This window comes from Solanum lycopersicum, chromosome 7 (genome assembly GCF_036512215.1).
Source record: "Solanum lycopersicum chromosome 7, SLM_r2.1".
NCBI lineage: Eukaryota > Viridiplantae > Streptophyta > Magnoliopsida > Solanales > Solanaceae > Solanum > Solanum lycopersicum.
The window spans coordinates 63,618,457-63,639,709 of NC_090806.1; the positions used below are offsets into that span (position 1 = coordinate 63,618,457).

At 35.5% G+C, this 21,253-nt stretch overlaps 2 protein-coding genes across 3 annotated transcripts; one reads left to right on the forward strand and one right to left on the reverse strand.

Annotated features, from left to right (window-relative positions):
• The first annotated feature begins 1,297 nt into the window (after positions 1-1,297).
• LOC101246646 (uclacyanin 1-like) lies at positions 1,298-2,419 on the forward strand. The gene is made up of 2 exons (XM_004243782.5): positions 1,298-1,581; positions 1,667-2,419. The coding sequence occupies exons 1-2, from the start codon at positions 1,416-1,418 to the stop codon at positions 2,335-2,337; spliced, it is 837 nt and encodes a 278-aa protein (XP_004243830.1). The 5' UTR covers positions 1,298-1,415; the 3' UTR covers positions 2,338-2,419.
• A 546-nt stretch (positions 2,420-2,965) lies between these two features.
• LOC101247632 (transcription factor ILR3) lies at positions 2,966-7,555 on the reverse strand. 2 transcript variants are annotated; one of them, XM_010325504.4, is made up of 6 exons: positions 7,311-7,555; positions 6,978-7,186; positions 5,865-5,927; positions 3,848-3,925; positions 3,602-3,764; positions 2,966-3,482 (listed from the first exon to the last, which is right to left on the reverse strand). In XM_010325504.4, exons 2-6 carry the CDS (start codon positions 7,136-7,138, stop codon positions 3,213-3,215), a joined length of 735 nt encoding a protein of 244 aa, XP_010323806.1. In that variant the 5' UTR covers positions 7,139-7,186; positions 7,311-7,555; the 3' UTR covers positions 2,966-3,212. The 2 variants fall into 2 exon arrangements, with proteins under 2 accessions (XP_010323806.1, XP_019070537.1); XM_019214992.3 differs by having other exon boundaries at positions 3,848-3,904; positions 7,311-7,538.
• Positions 7,556-21,253: the final 13,698 nt, after the last annotated feature.

The following is a 21,253-nucleotide window of genomic DNA, read 5'->3' on the forward strand; positions in this document are numbered from 1 at the left end:
AAAAATTAAAATATACCTTGAACTTTGATAGAAGAATCATATATACCCCTAAATAATTTTTTTTTTAAAAATAGAAGTAACAAATATAAATTTAAAACTAATTTTTTAACTTCCGTTAAATGAAGGGTATATGTGAGCCATTTTGTAACGGCAGGGGTATATGTGAGCCGTTTGTATAACGATAAGGGCATATATGAGCCACTTTTATAACGAGGGGTATATCAGCTCTAAATGACAAAGTTGAGGAGTACATCAGACCCTTTTATTTAGTATGTTTTTACAAGTATAAGCAAATAAAATAATCAGTTTCCAAATATGTTTTGATAAATAATTTATAACAACTCAGGTAGAAAATACCAACTATTTATAGTTTAACATCCAAGTATACATTTGACCATTTATCTCCTAGCTGTATCATTCTCTTAAAATTTGATGAAATTTGAGAGGAAAAGTGTGTATGTGGGGAGGGAATACCATATGAATTTATAACTTTTGAGTACCCTCATTAGTTAGTGTTAATTATAATTAACTACATCACAATTTACTTATTATTTTTTGTGACTTGTAACACTTTTTATACCTTTCTAATATTATTTTTCAAAAATTTTAAAAATTATATATTAGAAAAAAATTGACTTTCGAAAGTTCAATTGTGTTGTATAAATTATGATGTAAGAAAATAGCAAGGATAGAGGTGGAACGTGCATCCAGTTATATGACAGGGTCCAAAATTATTCTCTTTACAATATTTTTAAATCATAGTGGTGGCTTATAAATTGTATATGATTAATTAGAATCACCTCCTCTATGATTTAGGAATAAGTCTTCTCTTTAGGCAATGCTTTCCATGTCTCCTTGTTTCTTTGTCAACAAACAAATATCAACTATACAAATCGACCATATAAACTTAATTAATACGTAAAACTATTGGTTCCTTAATTTAATTTATTACTAAAGGTCATATATTTCGAAGAAGGGTCACAATTTCTTTATTATATCATCAGTGTAGTTTAACATGTTACTTAATAATAAATAATCGATCAATGTTTATCGAAATGAAATTACCTTTTATTGCATAAAACTTAAACTCTTTGAAGAAGGACGTTAGATGAATGAATTGTTGTATAATGCTCCACCATTTTGCCATGTTCTTGTGTTAATATTTGGACTTCAAAAAGAGTAGCATGCAAGTAAAACTTAAATTTTTAAAAAATTAAAACTGACAGGGGACTTTTTTTATGGAACAAGCTGTCAGTGCCTGTTGAAATTAAAATAATACCTTCTCCTTATTCAACGTGTTTTGTATAGTTGCATTAAATAGCTAAGATCCTGCAAGACCCAAGATATACAAAATTAGCTAATTTGGCAGCAGTAATACAGCCAAATTAGCTAATTCTTTGTTGATTGAAGAAGTTATGGCAATGCTAAGAATGTTGATGAGCTTGGCTGCTATAACCATGCTGCTTGGTTCAGCCATGGCAACAAATTACACAGTGGGAAGTCCTAATGGTGGATGGGACCAATCTACTGATGTTCAAGCATGGGCTGCATCGAAAACTTTCTTCGTCGGAGATAATCTGAGTAAGCCATGTAAAAGATAGACTATCTTTTTAGAACTTGTTGGCATCCATCCATCTAATGCCTTGTTTTGTGTTTTTCTTGACAGTTTTTTCATATTCTCTGAGCCATTCTGTGCTAGAAGTCACAAAGGCTGGTTTTGAGACCTGCCAGATTACAGCTCCTATTGCAATTTATACTGGAGGGATGACAGTAATCACTCTAGCTTCTGTAGGCAAGAAATACTTTATATGTGGAACTGGTGGACATTGTAATGTAGGAGGAATGAAACTCGAAATCAACACTCTTCCCAAGGCTACCCCACCCCCACCTCCACCAGCCAAACCGGTTACTCCACCAACACCAACCCCAAAAGCTCCACCACCGTCAACTCCACCACCATCAACTCCCAAAACTCCACCACCAACTCCCATGACTAAACCCCCAGTTGCTTCCCCTCCCTCTTTATCGCCATCTCCCAAGTCTTCATCAGCACCCTCACCCAGAAACATACATAAAATTTCCCCTGCAATGTCACCTTCCAAGTCCTCCCATGCTCACAGCCCAGCCATGCCTCCTACTGCCGTTCCAACATCCCCTTCTGTTGAAGCCCCCGGATTGCCACCTTCTGCTGAGGCCCCAGGATTGCCACCTTCTGCTGAGGGCCCTGATGCTTCTGCACCTGCCACATCTTCCCCATCTTCGGCTGATAAAATCAGTGTCGTTGCTGGTTCTACTGTGGGTTTTGGCTTTGTTGTTATGATGATGTTCCTTCTGTAAGCCTTCAAACAATATTTTGAAGATGTTGTCATTTTTTCGTTTTATGTTTCATTTAATTCTATTTTGTACCTGATTTTCCTCAGTCCTGGTTGTTTCTTCAACATTCCATCTTATCAATGTGCAAATTATTGACGGAGATATAATGGAAAACATCGAGATTTTCTACCCTAAATCATGAATACTTTCTTGATTCAGTAGAATCAGTAGAGGCAATAAATATGGAGTCCTACACAGCCTATGCTGATGTCTAACAAAAGGTTCAAAGAAAATTAACTGTTGAAATTTCCTCAACACATTGCTTGTAACAGCGCAAATACTCTGAAAATAGGTGCTACACCGAGTTTAGAAGCCCTAGATGTGAATTTCGGAAGCACATAGATCGAAAAGAGGTTGACCTCTTTCCGGGTAAGTATAACAGAGCAAACAAAGTATAATTCAGTACAAGCACCAGGGTATCAAGAAAACACGGATATAGTTAATCCTAGTGCAGGGAAAAGAATTCTGGTAGTGAGTGCAGAAAGTAACCAAAATGGCCTCTCAAACAAAATAAGTGAAGTCTTCAGAGTCAATCCAGAGGAGAATATACTACTGAGTGCAGAAGCATGCTTAGCTAAAACAGGGTATAATGTGCATACAACCAAGTTTAATTATTTCAGAAGGAATCCCATCTAGGGAATCATAATACATAATTGTTTTTCGGGTGAGTATACACCCGCCATATACATGATTAAGCAAACCATCAAGACTGACACATACATAAAAGCTAGACATACAAATACAACCAGCAAATTGTCTCAGTTGTTTGTCACTTTTAGCACTCACAGGAGCAACAAAAAGAACAAAGCTCCAGTAGCAAGTCACCTGGCAAATCCAGCTTAAGCAACTGGAGGACGGAGCACATGATCTTGAGATGTGTCAACAACAGCAGGTTGCATGAATTGCCACATCGCAACACTGGGATAACCAATGAAAGGCATCAATTTGTTGCCTGCAGCAACTTGTCCTTGTGCAGTAAATGCAGCTCCCATGGCAGAAGGATGGGAGAGAAATCCTGCTTTAGAAGCTAAGCTTTTAACCTGCTGCTCCAAATTATCCTTTTCTTCCTTTAGCCTTTGCTTTTCATCTCGGAGCTCATTCTTCTCTGCCTGAATAGACATAGGTTTTTCTTTTATAAGTGCCTCAACAGAGAGCCAAAGAAAACTAGCACAGATGGAAGATCAGAGAGTACAGCTGACATTCAGTGGCACTAGAATTAAAACTACACCTTAAGTTCTTTTATCTTCTCTTGCAGCTCCTCATTTGACTCCTTCAGCTTCTGGGTTTCAGTTCGCAGCTCAATCAGCATCCTTTGAGCATCACTTAGAATTGCAACTTTCTCAGTTTTTGGTGGCCTTCCAGGATCAAGGACAGAGCTCAATGCGAGGAACCTATATGATGTCAGATTTGGATGTGAGAATTCATAAGAAAGTGAATTTGTCAAAAGAAAGAGATCTAGAAGGAGAGATCATGCCTCTCATTCAGTCTGTCCCTCCGCAATTTCTCTCTGCATGCCTTAGATCTCGGAGAGCTGCAACATTCACTTTTTAACCTGTACGTACAGTTAAGTAGATATACAAGAAAGAAATGAATGATACCAGTTCAAACAGCATTGTTCTTTGTTTAGAAAATGCTATCTGAAACAACCAGTTTTAATAAAGAAACTTTCTTTTTCATTTTCTTGTTTCTTGGGGATGCAGGGGAGTGCTATTAGCAACTCACTTTAATGGCCAACCTTTTGAAGGATATTTTCATTGGAACTAATGACACTGGACAAGGATATAGACAAGGATGGCTAGCAATGGTATGATCATGACCCATAGGAATCCTATGAGAAATTTATGTGATACACAACTCTAAAATAAAGAAAATTTTGTTCAGGTTCAACATTGTGAAAGTGAATTTCATTATTTCTCATTTGATGATCTACATAGATATAGAAGAACAAGAATCACATGTACAGTCATCCTAAAGTTGCTAAAAACTATCTGTTTACTTTGAGCCCATAATGAAAGGAATTTTACTCTGGAAACTAAATAAGCTGTGTCCATCTTAGAATCGCCAACAGAATGAGACAATTGAAAAAAGGTGTGATGTAAGAATACTAATAGATAGGATGCAGTATATTGAAGCTAAATTTTCATAACTGACTATTGGAAAGGCTGCATATTAATTGAAGATATCTACAAAGCTCTATCAAATGTTGAGATTTCCTTTTAGCAATTAGATAGATTGGATTGTCAAACCTGAAACAGAGATTTCCACATAGACAGTTCAAATTTGAGATGATAGTCCTTCAAATGGAAATTATCACTTATAATAGTAAAACTCTTATACAGACTTGAAACAAGAAAACACCAATCCACACCAGATTGGTACTCTAAATGGGTTCTCCATAAAATAGGAAACAGAATGTAAAATTTTTCGATATGTCACATTATCTGATATTCATGCCTGAGTTCAGTAGGATGATTAGCAAGAGAACCGGGCATGAAAGATACTGCATAGAAACCCTATTTTGTAATTATTAGTATTGAGATCATTAATAAATTATCTTACTCTCAGCAACAAGAATAAACAATAGCTTTTTCGTAAAAAAGGAAAAGAGAAGAAGTATAAAGAAACTAGGCAGCTGTTTTGTCTGATATATCAGGATATCATTGTGCTGACAAATTTACTAGACTACAAGTCTACAACCAAGAATCTCGCAAGGAAAATAGGTTTCTTGAGTAATCAACGAACTTCTCCTCAGTGATAGACAAACATAAAACTGAAAGGAGTGATTGGGAGGAAGAGCCTGTATGAGCTTTTGCTCAAATGGCCGGTCTCAAACCCATATAAAGGAGGAGAGTTGTGGTGTGCAGTGTTATCAAAAGCAAAAAGAGCAAAAAAGCTCTAAGATCAGTTGGGGGTTTTAAACACAAAGCGCAAATAAAGCGTGGACTTCAATTATTCTAAAACCAAGAGTTAAAGACAAGGTTGTAGAGGGAAAGTGTGGTGAGGATTGAGTTATCTCATTAAGTCTTGCATGTGAAATCAAACAATGAATATCATTACCACCTATTCTCCCTAAATAGGACTAGATGTGGAAACAAAAACTAAATATTTGGAAGATATGGGCACCTTGGTTCAAGGTATTCCAGACGACCAACAGATTTTTATTTGTGGAGATCTAAATGGTCATGTAGGTAAAGATAACGACAGTTTTGACCCAATACATGGGGGATATGGTTATATTAGGAATAATGGAGGAAAGGCTATTCAAGACTTCATTTTAGCCTGTGACATAGTTGTAGGATACACATATTTTGAAAGAAAAATTCTTAAATGAGTACATTTAAGAGTGGACAACCATAGCCAAATAGGTTTTCTCCTTACTAGAACATAGGATATATAAACAGATCCAGATCTCTAAAACAAGAAGAATGTAATAAAAAGAGTTCATCAAACCTATCAAACCATGATATAAAAGAAATGGATAATTTATTTACCGCTTTCGTGAGCTTGCCTCCTTGCTAACTTCTGAATCCGCAAATGTGTAATCTGTTTCAGTACTGAAAGAGATAGATGACCATCAGAATATGGATATGGTAAAAGCAAAGCACCAGCTTCAGTAAAGTGTTGATGTCCCACTACTTTGCATCATCCTTTCGAGACATTAAACATGTACGCACCCATAAGATTAGACATTTGTCTTTCATAGTTATTACTAACAATAACCTTGGTGGAAAAGCTGATAGATATAAATCCTACTAAACATATTTACCGAACATAATTTCAGTCTTTCTATATCTTAAAGTAATGTAATCTAGAGAGGAATCTATAACCTCAACACAAAGTGATAGGCACTTTTTCCTTATGCTCGAAAGGAACAACTTTTCAAACTACAGACTGGCTGAAGTGACAATTCCTTGTTGAAGCTACCTCCTACTCTATGATAAGATTATTTGAAACTAGGTGTCAAATTTACCACAACCTTCCGCCTTCCCCTTCATCTCGATTTCAATGAATTTAATATACAAAGCTCACATGTTTTAAGTCAAAAGAGAAGTTGTAATCCTAACATAAAACTTTCTTTATTGTTCTTTAAAATTCAACAACAACAACAATCTCAGTGCAATCCCACAAGTGGAGTATGTAGAGAGTAGTGTGTAGGCAGACCTTACCCTACCTTTGTGGAGGTAGAGAGATTGTTTCCACTAGATCCTCAGTTCAAATAAAGGAAAGGAAAGCAATTCAAAGCAATACTAATACTAGTGCTATGAAAGGAGAAGCACATACTATGCTCCAAACTACCACCAAGTCTATCCCTCCGTAAGTAAGACAACACTCAACTACCAATAACCCATCTACCACTATCCATGACCTCCATATCCCTATCTAAGGTCATCCCCTCGTAATCTAAAGATGCATCAAGTCTTGTGTAATCACCTCTCCAAATATTTCTTCAGCCTCCCTTTACTTCTCCTTCAACTCAAGTCACTGTCTCTCCTTTTCACGTGTTCAAACCATATAAGCCTCATTCGAAAAGAAAAAAAATGACCATGAGAGTAATTGTACAACAAATTGACAAGAATTAAAAAAGGGCGGAAGAGCAGACTCACATGAGATTAGAAGAAGCATAGATCGTTTGAGCAGGCCAGCTGAAATCAATAGTAGCCGGAGACTGAAACTCAGCGACGGTAACAGATGCAGCAGAAGTAATATCCGTCATCAACTCATAATCAAATAACCAATTAGGATTCCCACTAGAATCGACCTCCATGACCTAATTCCCTTCTTCAAATTTCCCCCTTCCCTTTTGCTCTGCACACTACAAAACCACAAGTATAAGCAATCATCTACTACAGTAGCAGTTGAAATAGCAACATCATATATATATATAACAAAAAAACAAAGTATTTTTTTTGTGTGGATATGGATGGAGGAGAACTGACGGCAGCATCAATGGAAGAATTAACAAAGTTGTATTTCGTCATTACTGCATTTTCTAACTCAAAAAGTAAACGCTGTTTTGGCTGGACTAGGAAGAGCAGCATGATTTGTGCTACTTTTCACTAGACATGTAGCTATCGTTCATCAATCATCGTTTTCATTGCTATTATACTATTTGTTGCTGAGAAGGAAACTGCAACTAGAGTGGAACAACTACTGTAACTTTCTATTTGGAGCTTTCTCCTCCAACTACTTGTTTTAGTATGGGCATAATAAAATTTGAAATAATTCTTCCGTTTCAATTTATATGACATTTTTTAAAATTTAAAATTACATAAGTAACATTAAATAAATGGATATATATGTTCTATATAATATTTTATATGTTATTTTTTGTTTTACGTGTATTGTGTTATATAGAACTCGTGTGTTTATGTATTATGTCTTTAAAATTTAAATAAATGCTACTTTTGTAGTTTTTGAATATATATACATTTTAATTTTAAAAAAATTAGTAAAAGATTACATGTCCAAATTTATGATCAAATTTAAATTTATTGACTCTCGAAATCTACTTGATAAATTGAGACAGAGAACATAATAGATACTCCGCTAATTTCATATTAATTTAATTTGTGAGGCAATGCACACTTATTAAAAAATTTATTCAATAATATTATTTAAATCATATTTTTCACTATCAGCCTTTGTGAAACTATAATATAACTTTGTAATTAGTGTAATTTATCTCTTAGAAAATATTAACCTTCATTAAAGGAAATGATAAATATAAAAAAATAATCAAACATTAAACTTTAAACAATTTAATTATTTTGAACAATTAAAAAAAATATTAAAAATCAATTAATATTGAACAAAGAGAGTCATATTATTAAAATTTGATCAAAACACTTTGATTTTGAGTGTACCTAGACACCTTAACTTGTCTTTATTATACAAGGGTCGACTCGTCTGTCAGAACACACCCCTTCGTTGAAAAATACATTTTATCTCTCTATATATAAAGATCAAATTTTGATCTCGTCCTTATTCAAGAATTGTCAGGAGACACTCCTTCGTTGAAAAACACATTTTCTCTATGTATATAAAGATCAAATTTTGATCTATATATATATATAAAAACCAAATAAACTGCATATAATTTTTAGTATTATTTGATTCAATTTTTAGTGTTTTATGAACCCTAGGCATCATGCTCTTTCTTTTTTGAAAAAAAAATCTTTTTTTTTTTTTTAAGGGAAAATGTACAAGTACCTGCTCAATTTATGTCCGAAATTTTAAAGAAACACTTATACTATACTAAGGTTTTATTACCCTCTGAATTTATTTTATAAGTAATTTTCTACCCCTTTTCGGCCTACGTGGCATTAGCTTGAAAAAAAAGTCAACCTACGTTGGGTCCACAAGATAGTGACACGTAGGTAGAAAATTATTAATAAAATAAGTTCAGGGGGTAATAGAACCTTAGTATAGTATAAATGTGTCTCTGAGTTTTCGGGCATAGGTTGAGGGGGTAGTTGTGCATTATCCCAAAATAATCTCATATTATTTTTCTCAGAAGGAATTACCCATTATTTGGGACCTTATAAATAAATATGTTTCTTTTTAATGTTTCTACGAAGTGTAACATAGAATTAAATTCTATTTGTTGCCATATTATATAGAATAGTAAAAATTACTTAAGAGCAATCCTTTAGACTTAATTAGGGAAAATGCACAAGTAAAGATGACAATGGGGCGGGGTGGGGCGGTTACGGGGCAAATTCGTTTAAACTCACTAAGATCTCAACCAGTTCTGCTTCGCCCCACATAACATATTTTGTTGTTACTCTTTTCTTTTCTTTTAATCTCATATTATTTTTCTCAGAAGGAATTACCCATCATTTGAGACCTTATTAAATATGTTTCTTCTTAATGTTTCTGCAACGTGTAACATAGAATTAAATTCTATTTGTTGTTATGTTATATAGAATAGAGGAAAATTACTTAAAAGCAATCCTTTAGACTTAATTAGGAAAATGCATAAGTATGGATGACAATGAGGCGGGGCAGGGCGGGGCGGTTGCGAGGCAAATTCGTTTAAACTAGCTAAGATCTCAACCAGTTCTGCTTCCCCCCACATAACATATTTTGTTGTTACTCTTTTCTTTTCTTTTAATCTCATAGTATTTTTCTCAGAAGGTATTACCCATCATTTGGGACCTTATAAATAAATATGTTTCTTCTTAATGTTTCTAGAACGTGTAACATATAATTAAATTCTATTTATTGCTATATTATATAGAATGGAGGAAAATTACTTAAAAGCAATCCTTTAGACTTAATTAGGAAAATGCACAAGTAGGGATAGCAATGGGGCGGAGCAGGGCGGTTGGGGGGCAAAATCGTTTGAACTCGCTAAGATCTCAACCAGTTCTGCTTCGCCCCACATAACATATTTTATTGTTACTCTTTTCTTTCTTTCTTTTCGTTTAATCTCATATTATTTTTCTTAGAATGAATTACCTAGCATTTGGGACCTTATAAATAAATATGTCTCTTCTTAATGTTTCTACAACATGTAACATAGAATTAAATTATATTTGTTGTCATATTATATAGAATAGACAAAATTACTTAAAAGCAATCCTTTAGACTTAATTAGGGAAAATGCACAAGTAGAGTGACAATTGGGCGGGGCGGGGCGGTTGCGGAGCAAATTTGTTTAAACTCTCTAAGATCTCAACCAGTTCTGCTTCGCCCCACATAACATATTTTGTTGTTACTCATTTCTTTTCTTTTAATCTCATAGTATTTTTCTCAGAAAGAATTACCCATCATTTGAGACCTTATAAATAAATATGTTTCTTCTTAATGTTTTTGCAATGTGTAGCATAGAATTAAATCCTATTTGTTGCTATGTTATATAGAATAGAGGAAAATTACTTAAAAGCAATCTTTTAGACTTAATTAGGAAAATGCATAAGTAGGGATGACAATGAGGTGGGGCAGGCTGGACGGTTGCGAGACAAATTCATTTTAAACTCGCAAAGTTCTCAACCAGTTCTGCTTCGCCCCACATGACATATTTTGTTGTTACTCTTTTCTTTTCTTTAAATCTCATAGTATCTTTCTCAGAAGGAATTACCCAGTATTTGGAACCTTATAAATAAATATGTTTCTTCTTAATGTTTCTACAACGTGTAACATAGAATTAAATTTTATTTGTTGCTATATTATATAGAATAAAGGAAAATTACTTAAAAGCAATCTTTTAGACTTAATTAGGAAAATGCACAAGTAGAGATGACAATGGGGCGGGGCGGGGCGAATGCGGGGCAAAATCGTTTAAACTCGCTAAGATTTCAACCAGTTCTGCTTCGCCCCACATAACATATTTTTGTTGTCACTCTTTTCTTTTCGTTTAATCTCATATTATTTTTCTTAGAAGGAATTACCCAGCATTTGAGACCTTATAAATAAATATGTTTCTTCTTAATGTTTCTGCAACGTGTAACATAGAATTAAATTCTATTTGTTGCTATATTATATAGAATAGAGGAAAATTACTTAAAAGCAATCCTTTAGACCTAATTAGGAAAAATGAACAAGTAGGGACGACAATGGGGTGGGGTGGGGTGTTTGCTGGGCAAATTCGTTTAAATTCGCTAAGATCTCAACCAAGTCTGCTTCGTCCCACATAACATATTTTCATTTTTCATGTAAGTTGTGATGCAAAAAAATATAGATCTATCAACTTTTTTACACAATTTTATTTTTCATGTAAGTTGTTAAGAAAAAAAATAATTTTCAAAAAATATTATTCTCTAATGGAAAATTTTGTGGGAGAGAGACGATTCGAAGAAAAAAAAGTAAGTATTCAATGAATGTTGAAAAATATAACAACCATTGAAGACTGAAAAATCGAGAAAAAAAAGAAGCTAGTAAAAATTGAAAATGATGAAAATCAAGAAAGAAGAATTGGGGGGGGGGGGGGGGAGGCTTGAAGAGAAGGGGTTGATAACATGTGACAATTTTGATTTAAAATATATTTTTAATTAATTGATTAGTGTAATGAGTTTAAGAAAACAAAAAATGTGAATAAGCAAAAAAATTCAAAATTAATGGCATGGTTAGTGGCGTAGCTAGAAATTTTACTGAGGGTGTTCAAAAATTGCATCAATTAATAAAAATGACGAATGGTTGTACTGAATTTTTTTAAATCAAATTACGTAATATTAGTAATTAAATTTCTTAATGAACAAATGTACATAAATATTTAAAGTTAAACTACATAATATTTAGTTTTAATGTGTATTTTAGTTCAATATGACGTGATAGCACGAAAGAAAAAAAAAAGAAAAAAGAGAAAATTCAACTTAGATAGACATCATTTTTATGCTTCAAGTAACAAGGATAGTAACAACGAGACATATGTAAAATAAAGATTATAGTCAAACAACTTTTTTTTTAAAAAAATCTATATAGACTTTTTGCGTTTTGTTATTTTATATAATATTTGAAGGTTGTTTACTAACTTTAATTAATTCAAAAACTAAAGTTTATTTAAATTCTAATTAAAAAAAAGTCAAAGTCAAATCAATTAAAATTCTTACGGCTAAATTTGTAATTTGTTTTCTTAAATTGTATGTAATTAAGGATTATTTTATCAAATAATATAAAATTTGTATTATTTCTAAAAATAGATTTATTGACTATTATTTAGATTTAGAAAATAATTAAAATAACTCTTTTTTAAATATAAAAAGTAGCATAAAAGAGAAAAAGTTGTTGGTGAGAATCGAACTTGCGACCTTTTGTTTTCTTAAATTTTATCTAATTAAGAATTATTTTATCAAAATAATATTAATTTTGTATTACACACTATCTCCCCAGGAACCACTGGGCTACATATACTTTATGTGTTCATGGGTGTCCAAAAGTATTAAATAGTTATTTGGGGTATCATTTTACTTGTATACACGATATACTTTTTCGATGAAGGGTCTCCGATTGGATACCCTGACTCCACTGCAGCTTCGCCCCTGGGCGTGATGCTTACATGATGGTGACTTGGTGCTTAAATGGCTATAATGTGACAAATGATAGTGGTATTCTACTCTAAGGGTTGTATTTAATACTGATAGAATGTGATAGAATCGTTAATTCGTTTTGATGATAGACAAAAAGCGCAAAGAACGGTAGAAAATGAACGCAGCGAAAGAAGTCAAGCTAGAGTCCAAGATCAAGTAAAATAGAGTTATTTGTCAAAGTCAAAATAATATATTAAAGGTACAAGTCATACAAATAAGGAAAACCTTAAATATATTATTAAGGAAGAAAGTTGTGTATAATAAGGATTCTAATTTAAAAAAGAATCCTTGATTAAATATAACTTTCTTACCTTATTAGTAGGGATTGTACAAGGCAGAAACTCAACAAGAAGCATACGAGGCAGAAAAAATATCCACGACTTCACGTAGAGAACAAGAGAAAATTATTCATCAAACTGAGGTCTTCAAGATTGATAGGATTGCCACGGACAAAACATTCTTGAGTTAGAAGGTTTTATCGTGAAGAACTATTTGTCTTGTTTTTGTTCTTAATTGTAGTTTACAGTTTATTGTACAAAGGGTGGGTTTGGCTCTTTGTAGGGTTGAGTGTTAGTAAGAGTTGTAACAAAAGGTGGGTTTGGACTTTTGGAGAGATCGATTGGAGTCAATCGAGGGAATAGTAGAGATAAGACTTTTGATTATTGAGTTGTAATCACAAAATCTTATAGTTGAATTAATAAAACGAGGTTTTTCCTTCCTTGAGTGAGGAAGGTTTTTAATTCAATAAGTGTTTGTGTCTCTATTCTATCTTTACTTAAAAGCAACTTACACGAACCTGGTTCGTGTTCTGGGGTAAGGTTTCTTCAATTGGTATCAAAGCAGGTCTTTTCGTTAAAAGATTCACACTTTGAAAAGATTCAATGGCAGCACCACCTACCCCACAAGAGGGAGCTTCACAAACACGACCACCACTGTTTAATGACAAATATTATGGATGGTGGAAAAATCATATGATGGACCATCTTATTGGCGAAAACCCTGATCTGTGGGGAGTAATTCTAGATGGCCAAACCACGCCTATGAAAACAGCAACTGATGGAATCACCAAAATCCCAAAGGAAAGAAAGGAATGGAATGTTGAAGACAAGCTTGCAATTCAAAACAATGCCAAAGCCAAGAAAATTCTGATATGTGGCATAGGACCAGACGAATACAATCGAATCTCGTCATGTCAAGATGCCAAAGCCATATGGGAAACACTGCAGACAGCTCATGAGGGAACAACACAAGTCAAGAAGTCTAAGATTGATAACTTGAACAGGCAATATGAGCTGTTCAAGATGGCAGAAGGAGAGACTATTCAAGACATGCACACCAGGTTCACCTCCATCATCAATGAAATGTACTCTTTAGGAGAGATAATGCCTAATGGAAAAGCAGTAAGGAAACTCTTGAGTGTCCTTCCTGAAACTTGGGAAAGCAAAGTCGAGGCTATAACTGAAGCCCGCGACCTAGACTCACTGGGAATGGATGAGTTAATTGGTAATCTCATCACTTACGAACTTAAGAAAAACCAAGAAAAGGAAATTGGAGGAAAAAGAAAGGAAAGGAACCTGGTTCTAAAAGCTCCTGCATCAGATGATTTTGAAGATGAAAACATTGCCCTCATAACTAAAAGGTTCACCAGAATGCTAAAGAGAGGGCAAACCTTTCAAAAGAAAGCTTTTCAAAAACCATCTGAAAACACTAAAGACCAGGTTTGTCATAAGTGTGGGAGTCCAGATCACTTCATCAAATTCTGTCCACTCTAGGCCGTAGAACAGAAAAAGGTAAACTATGAGAAAGGAAAAGACATCAAAAAGGATAAGTTTGTCCCCTCAAACAGAAGAATGACAATTCAAGAGGCAGACATGTCAATGAAGAGGGCTTTTGCAGCAATGGGGAATTCATTTGATGAAGAGTTTGAGGGTGATGAGATAGAAAACCAGTCTCTTCTTGCACTAGAACAAGAAGATGATTATGACTTTCTTGCCCTTGTAGCAGTGGAAAACAAGGAAGAAAGGGAAACTTGCAGATCACAAGAAACCATACTAGCACTTATGGCTGGATCAGATTCTGAAAAAGAAGAAGAAGAAGAAGACATAAATGAAAAGGTTAGTCTTCATAACTTACAAGACAATCTAGGTTCATACTCAAAAAGAGAGCTAGAATCCTTACTTTACACTCTCATTGATGAATATAAAACCATAGACTCAAAAAGGGAACTGATAATGGAAGACTATGCATCACTAAGAGAAGAAAACAAGAGTCTTGAAAAACAGAATCTTCATCTTTTATCCAAGAATACCAAACTAAGTAAAAATCTAGAACTGGTAATTAAAAGGAATGAAACACTCTCCAAAGAGCTTCTTGTGACTAAAACTGAAGCAGAAAATGGAATGAGATGGACCAGGTCCTCCATACTGCTTAACAACATTCACAAGAATCGCACATTTGAGAAACATGGGATAGGTTTTGATAGAACCAGCTCTCAAGTAAAAAATCCCAACATAGACTGTTTATGCATGCACTGTAAACTGATAGGACATAAAAGTCATGATTGTCAAAAGAAACAAACTGCTCATAACAAAAACTTGAAATCCTTGAGAAAACCTCATCATGATAAACCCAATGAGCAAAAACAAATCTCTATAGACAAGTCTCTTCCTAGATGGGCCAGAAGAAATCTTACTCACCCATTCTCTAAGCTTAAATCAAAGTGGATTTGGGTACCAAAATCTAAAATCCAACAATAAATTGCAGGGATCAGTGAAGAGGAAGCAGCAACAATGGTACTTGGATAGTGCATGCTCAAGACACATGACTGGAGATAAAAGAAGCTTCCTCTCACTCAAGAACATCAAAGGAGGAAACGTTGCCTTTGGTAATGGTAAAAGTGGAGAAATTCAAGGAATTGGAAAGGCTAGAACAATGGATACTCATGCAATTGAGAACGTATATTATGTAAATGGTCTACAACATAATCTTTTGAGCGTATCGCAAATATGTGATAAAGGAAACAATGTTCTCTTTACAGAAAAAGAATGCAGAATAACAAACTCAGTGACTGGAAACCTAGTTCTACTAGGAAAGAGACACAAGAATGTGTACAAAGTCAAGACTGTTGACTCCAAGGAAGATAATCTTAAATGTCTGAGTGTAGTCTCAGATTGCTCCATGCTATGGCACAAAAGAATGGGACACATTAGCATGACAACTATAAACAAACTCATATCTAAAGACCTGGTTAGGGGACTGCCAACCAAAAGTTTCAAGGACAACCAAGTATGTGGAACCTGCATTCAAGGAAAACAGGTTAGGTCATCCTTCAAACCAAAGTTGACAGTAAGTACTACTAAGCCACTTGAATTGCTTCACATGGATTTGTGTGGACCAATGCGTGTACAAAGCAGGGGTGGAAAAAGATATGTGTTTGTAATAGTTGACGACTACTCAAGATTCACTTGGACATTGTTTCTTGCAACAAAGGATGAGACATTCACTATGTTTGAAGTTTTTGCAAAGCTGGTTCAGAAGAAATTCAACAAAGAAATAATCAGCATCAGATCTGATCATGGACTGGAGTTTGAGAACTCACAATTCCTACAATTTTGTACTACAAATGGGATTGAGCATAACTTCTCAGCACCTAGAACACCACAATAAAATGGTGTTGTTGAGAGGAAAAAAGAACACTGGAAGATATTGCAAGAACAATGTTAATCTCAAGCAAACTTCCAAAATTCTATTGGGCTGAAGCAGTAAATACAGGATGTTATTTAATAAATAGATGTATGATCAGATCAGTGTTAAACAAAACACCATATGAGCTACTAAAAGGAAGAAAACCAAATCTAGCACATCTTAGGGCCTTTGGATGTGTATGTTTTATACACAACAATGACAAAGACAATTTGGGAAAATTTGATGCCAAGAGTGATGAAGGAATCTTTCTAGGCTACTCATCACAAAGCAAAGCCTACAAGGTACTGAATAAAAGAACAAACCGTGTAGAAGAAAGTGTACATGTTGTCTTTAATGAACATACTAGTGAAGTTGAAGGAAATTCAGAGGATGAACAAAATGAGGGAACCTGCTCCAAGCCGTCAGACCCAAAAACACGGGAAAAAGAACCCATACCATCTGACAAAACATCTGAAATAGGAGATAAGTCTGCTAATTAAACTGGTTCATCTGCACCTCAAGAACCAGTAAGTATTCCCACTCATAATTGGAAACATCAAAGCTCTCACCCTCTGCAAAATATTCTTACTCCTCTTAACTCAGGCATATCTACAAGATCCAAACTACGTAGTATGTGTGCATTCTCTGCCTATGTGTCCCTGATTGAGCCTAAAAATACAAAGGAAGCATTGCTAGACTCTGAATGGATTGGTGCTATGCAAGAAGAACTCAACCAATTTGAAAGAAGCAGAGTGTGGAACCTGGTTCCAAAGCCCCAAAACAGAACAGTAATAGGAACTAGGTGGGTGTTTAGAAACAAGCTCGATGAGCAAGGTCAAATAGTGTGCAACAAAGCTAGGCTAGTTGTACAGGGATACAACCAAGAAGAAGGTATAGATTATGATGAAACCTTCGCACCAGTAGCAAGAATTAAGGCAATTAGAATACTGGTTGCATATGCTGCTCACATGGAGTTTAAACTCTACCAAATGGATGTCAAAAGTACCTTTTTAAATGGTTACCTACAAGAAGAGGTGTATGTAAAACAACCTCCAAGTTTCGAAAACACTAGATATCCTGATCATGTATATAAACTGGGCAAAGCACTCTATGGGTTGAAACAAGCACCAAGAGCATGGTATGATCGATTGTCCACTTTCCTTCTCACACATGGATGTACAAGAGGAAAAATTGACAATACACTGTTTCTTCGAAAACAAGGTAAAGATCTGTTCATAGTCCAAGTATATGTAGATGACATTATATTTGGAGGAACCAATGACTCACTAGGAGTAGAATTTGCTCAACTAATGAATAGTGAGTTCGAGATGAGTATGATGGGAGAATTGAATTTCTTCTTGGGACTCCAAATTAAGCAAACCCCAGTTGGAACATCAATTCATCAACAAAAGTAAATCAAGGAATTACTGAAGAAGTATGATATGAATGAAGCTAAGACTAATGAAACCCCCATTGGGACAACAACAAAGCTTGATAAAAATGAATCAGGTTCACCAGTCAATGACACTAGATATAGAGGTATGATTGGATCACTCCTATATCTCACTGCCAGCAGACCTGATATAGTGTTTAGTGTTGGTCTATGTGCAAGATTTCAGTCGTGTCCAAAGGAATCACATCTAAAAGCTGTCAAGAGAATCCTGAGATATTTGAAAGGTACAATAAACCTGGTTCTATGGTATCCAACTGGTGATTCTTTTGATCTAAAGGGATTTGCTGACGTTGATTATGCAGGACACATGGTTGATAGAAAAAGTACTTCTGGGATGGCACAGTTCTTAGGACCATGTTTGATATTCTGGGCAACAAGAAAACAAAATTCAGTGGCTCTATCTACTGCAGAGGCTGAGTATGTTGCAGCTGCTTCATGTTGTGCCCAACTTTTTTGGATAAAACAGCAGCTTAAAGACTTTGGTATAGAAACAGGTTGTATTCCTATTCTATGTGATAACACAAGTGCTATAAACATGGCCAAAAACCCAGTTCAACACAAGCGCACCAAACACATAGATGTTAGACATCACTTTCTTCATGATAATGTTGAAAAAGGAAACATAATTATGGAGTTCTGCAAAACTGAGAATCAAGTTGCGGACATCTTGGTCTGCAAAACTGAGAATCAAGTTGCGGACATCTTCACCAAGGCACTAGGAAGAGAGTTATTTCAGATAAATAGACTTGAGTTAGGGCTCATCTTCTTGGAATGAACCATGCCCAACCAAGTTCTACTGAGGTATAAACCAGGTTCAGTCAAGATGGTTCCACATAATCTTTATTTTTTTAAAAAAAAAATTGTTAAATTTTTTTTTAAAAAAATAAAATTTATATTTTAAAAAAAAATGTGTCAAAAATTAAAAAAAATCGAAAAAAAAGGGAGGGGGAATCAATTTCATCTTCTCTCTCCCATGCCCCCCTGACAAGCAGGTGCAACCGTCACGGCGCACGTCCCCTCGATGTCAATCCCCCATAATTACTCCAATCCCTTGATTACAACACTAAAATCGTTCCCAATAAAGCACTCTCTCTAACCTAGCAACCACCTTTCTCTCATCTTCATTCTTCATAAAACCAAGAAACCACAATCCCTTCCATAACCATGACTAATCCACTTGTTGCTTACTCCGATGACGAAAGCTCGTCTGATAGTGAATATTCTCAGGAGGAAGAAAACCAAGTTGTTGATGGTGTGCCCGATCTTGGGGAAGAAACCCAACTCCCAACCACACCTCCATCACCACCACAAAAAACTCCATCACCACCACCAAAAGCTCCATCACCACCACAAAAAACTCCATCTCCACCACCAAAAGCTACATCTCCACCACCACAAGTAACCCCTTCATCATCACCAGTTAAAGGAGCATCTTCACCTGTCGTTACTGACTCCCCATCACCACCCATCATCGAATCTCCCCCATCACCAGTCCAAGAAACCCCAGCATCACCGGTCCACGAAACCCTACTTTCACCAAACCCAACATGTCCCACAACCACTGTCCCAACCATCCCCCCTTCTTCACCATCTCACCAAACCACTCCTCAAAACCCACCACCCTCTCAAATCCATGATGATATTCTTTTGAGTTCCCTTCACCCTACAAAACCACGGCGGCCAAGAAAGCACATTGCCGCCAAACAGGCTTGTCCACACAAGCCAGTAACAAGGAGTGCGCATGCGGTCAAGCCAGCTGCTAATACAACATCTGGGGTGAAGCGTCGACGTTTGGGTAAGTCTCCTGTTCCCTCATCAGTCTCCCCAATGGATCTTGCTTCTGATACTGATGTCATGTCTGAGGGAAAACATTCTGCAACCCCTCAATCTAAAACAAAATCTGCGAAAAGAAATGCAGATAAATTTCTAAAAGTGGGAAGGAAAAAGTACTTCCAAACCAAATCAGTGCTTAGGGGTAGAACCTTTCATCCTGATATACTGTCAATGGATTTAGTGAAGCAGGTTTGTGAACTCCTAAGGTTTCAAGGGTGGGAGGAGTTATTTCTAGAACCTAGTTTGATTTATGAAAAGGAAGTGGTCGATTTCTATACGAACTTGGTAATCTTAGAAGGAGATGTGGTGTCGTCTAGTGTAAAGGGTGTTGATATTGTGTTTGATGCAACCAAGCTTGGAGAAATATTGCATATACCATCTGTAGGTATAAATGAGTACAATTGGAGTTTTGATGAGTATTCAAGTCTGCCAGCTCGATTCTCGCAAGGTAGAGTCAATTCCAGGGCTTAAACTGTTTTAAAGGGAATAATGCGATCTTTGCATAAGCTTCTTTTTGAGATAGTTCATAAGGTGATACTGCCTAGAGGTCACCAACGTTACATTGCCTCCATACGAGACATGGGACTTATGAGTGCACTTGAGTGCAAAGAGCGCATTGATTGGCCTACATTGATTATCAAACATCTTGCTAGAATTGTGGATCCTCAGTTAGGCTCCCATCAGTTAGCTTTTGGCAACCTATTGACTAGGGTGTTTGATGCTTTTGAAGTACCATTGGGAGAAGGCAAGATCTTAACTCGTGCAGACATGTTCACTCAAACTATCCTTGCTGATTGTGGCATTCCTATGGAGTCAGAGCAGGTTGCAACTGTGTCTCCACGTACATCTGGTCCTGTTGCTCAATTACTTAGGGAACTTAAAGTAGCTGAAGAAAAGAACTCCTCTCTTGAATCAGACAATCAGAAGTTACGTGCTGAGCTCGATTCTTCAAATGCTGAAATACACAGGTTGAAGGATCAGTTGCTGCAGCAACAACTTCTAACAATGCCAGAGTTGACAGAGTTTTGGATATGCTGGCTTCAGCTTCAACTAAGCCTGGTCAACCTCCACAGTGATAAAGCATGTTGTCTGAACCTGGTTCTCTTAGCTGGTTTCACTCTGTATTGTTGTTCCTTGTTTTGTTGCCAGAACAATTTACATTGCTCTCCTGACTGGGCGTATTTTGTTGCTATGGATATTGATTAGTGTTGATTAGCCGCTGTTTATGTCTTTTTGATTCGTCAGAAGGGGGAAGAGTTATTTGCGCATGCATCACACGTTACATGTTTGTCTTCATCAAAAAGGGGGAATATGATAGAATGTGATAGAATCGTTAATTCGTTTTGATGATAGACAAAAAGCGCAAAGAACGGTAGAAAATGAACGCAGCGAAAGAAGTCAAGCTAGAGTCCAAGATCAAGTAAAATAGAGTTATTTGTCAAAGTCAAAATAATATATTAAAGGTACAAGTCATACAAATAAGGAAACCCTTAAATATATTATTAAGGAAGGAAGTTGTGTATAATAAGGATTCTAATTTAAAAAAGAATCCTTGTTTAAATATAACTTTCTTACCTTATTAGTAGGGATTGTACAAGGCAGAAACTCAACAAGAAGCATACGAGGCAGAAAAAATATCCATGACTTCACGTAGAGAACAAGAGAAAATTATTCATCAAACTGAGGTCTTCAAGATTGATAGGATTGCCACGGACAAAATATTCTTGAGTTAGAAGGTTTTATCGTGAAGAACTATTTGTCTTGTTTTTGTTCTTAATTGTAGTTTACAGTTTATTGTACAAAGGGTGGATTTGGCTCTTTGTAGGGTTGAGTGTTAGTAAGAGTTGTAACAAAAGGTGGGTTTGGACTTTTGGAGAGATCG

Coding starts and splice junctions, on each gene's coding strand:
- LOC101246646 (XM_004243782.5), top strand. CDS start 1,416: ATGGCAATGCTAAGAATGTTGATGAGCTTGGCTGCTATAACCATGCTG. Junction 1,582..1,666: donor CTTCGTCGGAGATAATCTGA/GTAAGCCATGTA, acceptor TTTTCTTGACAG/TTTTTTCATATTCTCTGAGC.
- LOC101247632 (XM_010325504.4), bottom strand. CDS start 7,138: ATGGAGGTCGATTCTAGTGGGAATCCTAATTGGTTATTTGATTATGAG. Junction 3,765..3,847: donor AGGGACAGACTGAATGAGAG/GCATGATCTCTC, acceptor GACATCATATAG/GTTCCTCGCATTGAGCTCTG. Junction 3,483..3,601: donor AGAAGATAAAAGAACTTAAG/GTGTAGTTTTAA, acceptor ATGTCTATTCAG/GCAGAGAAGAATGAGCTCCG.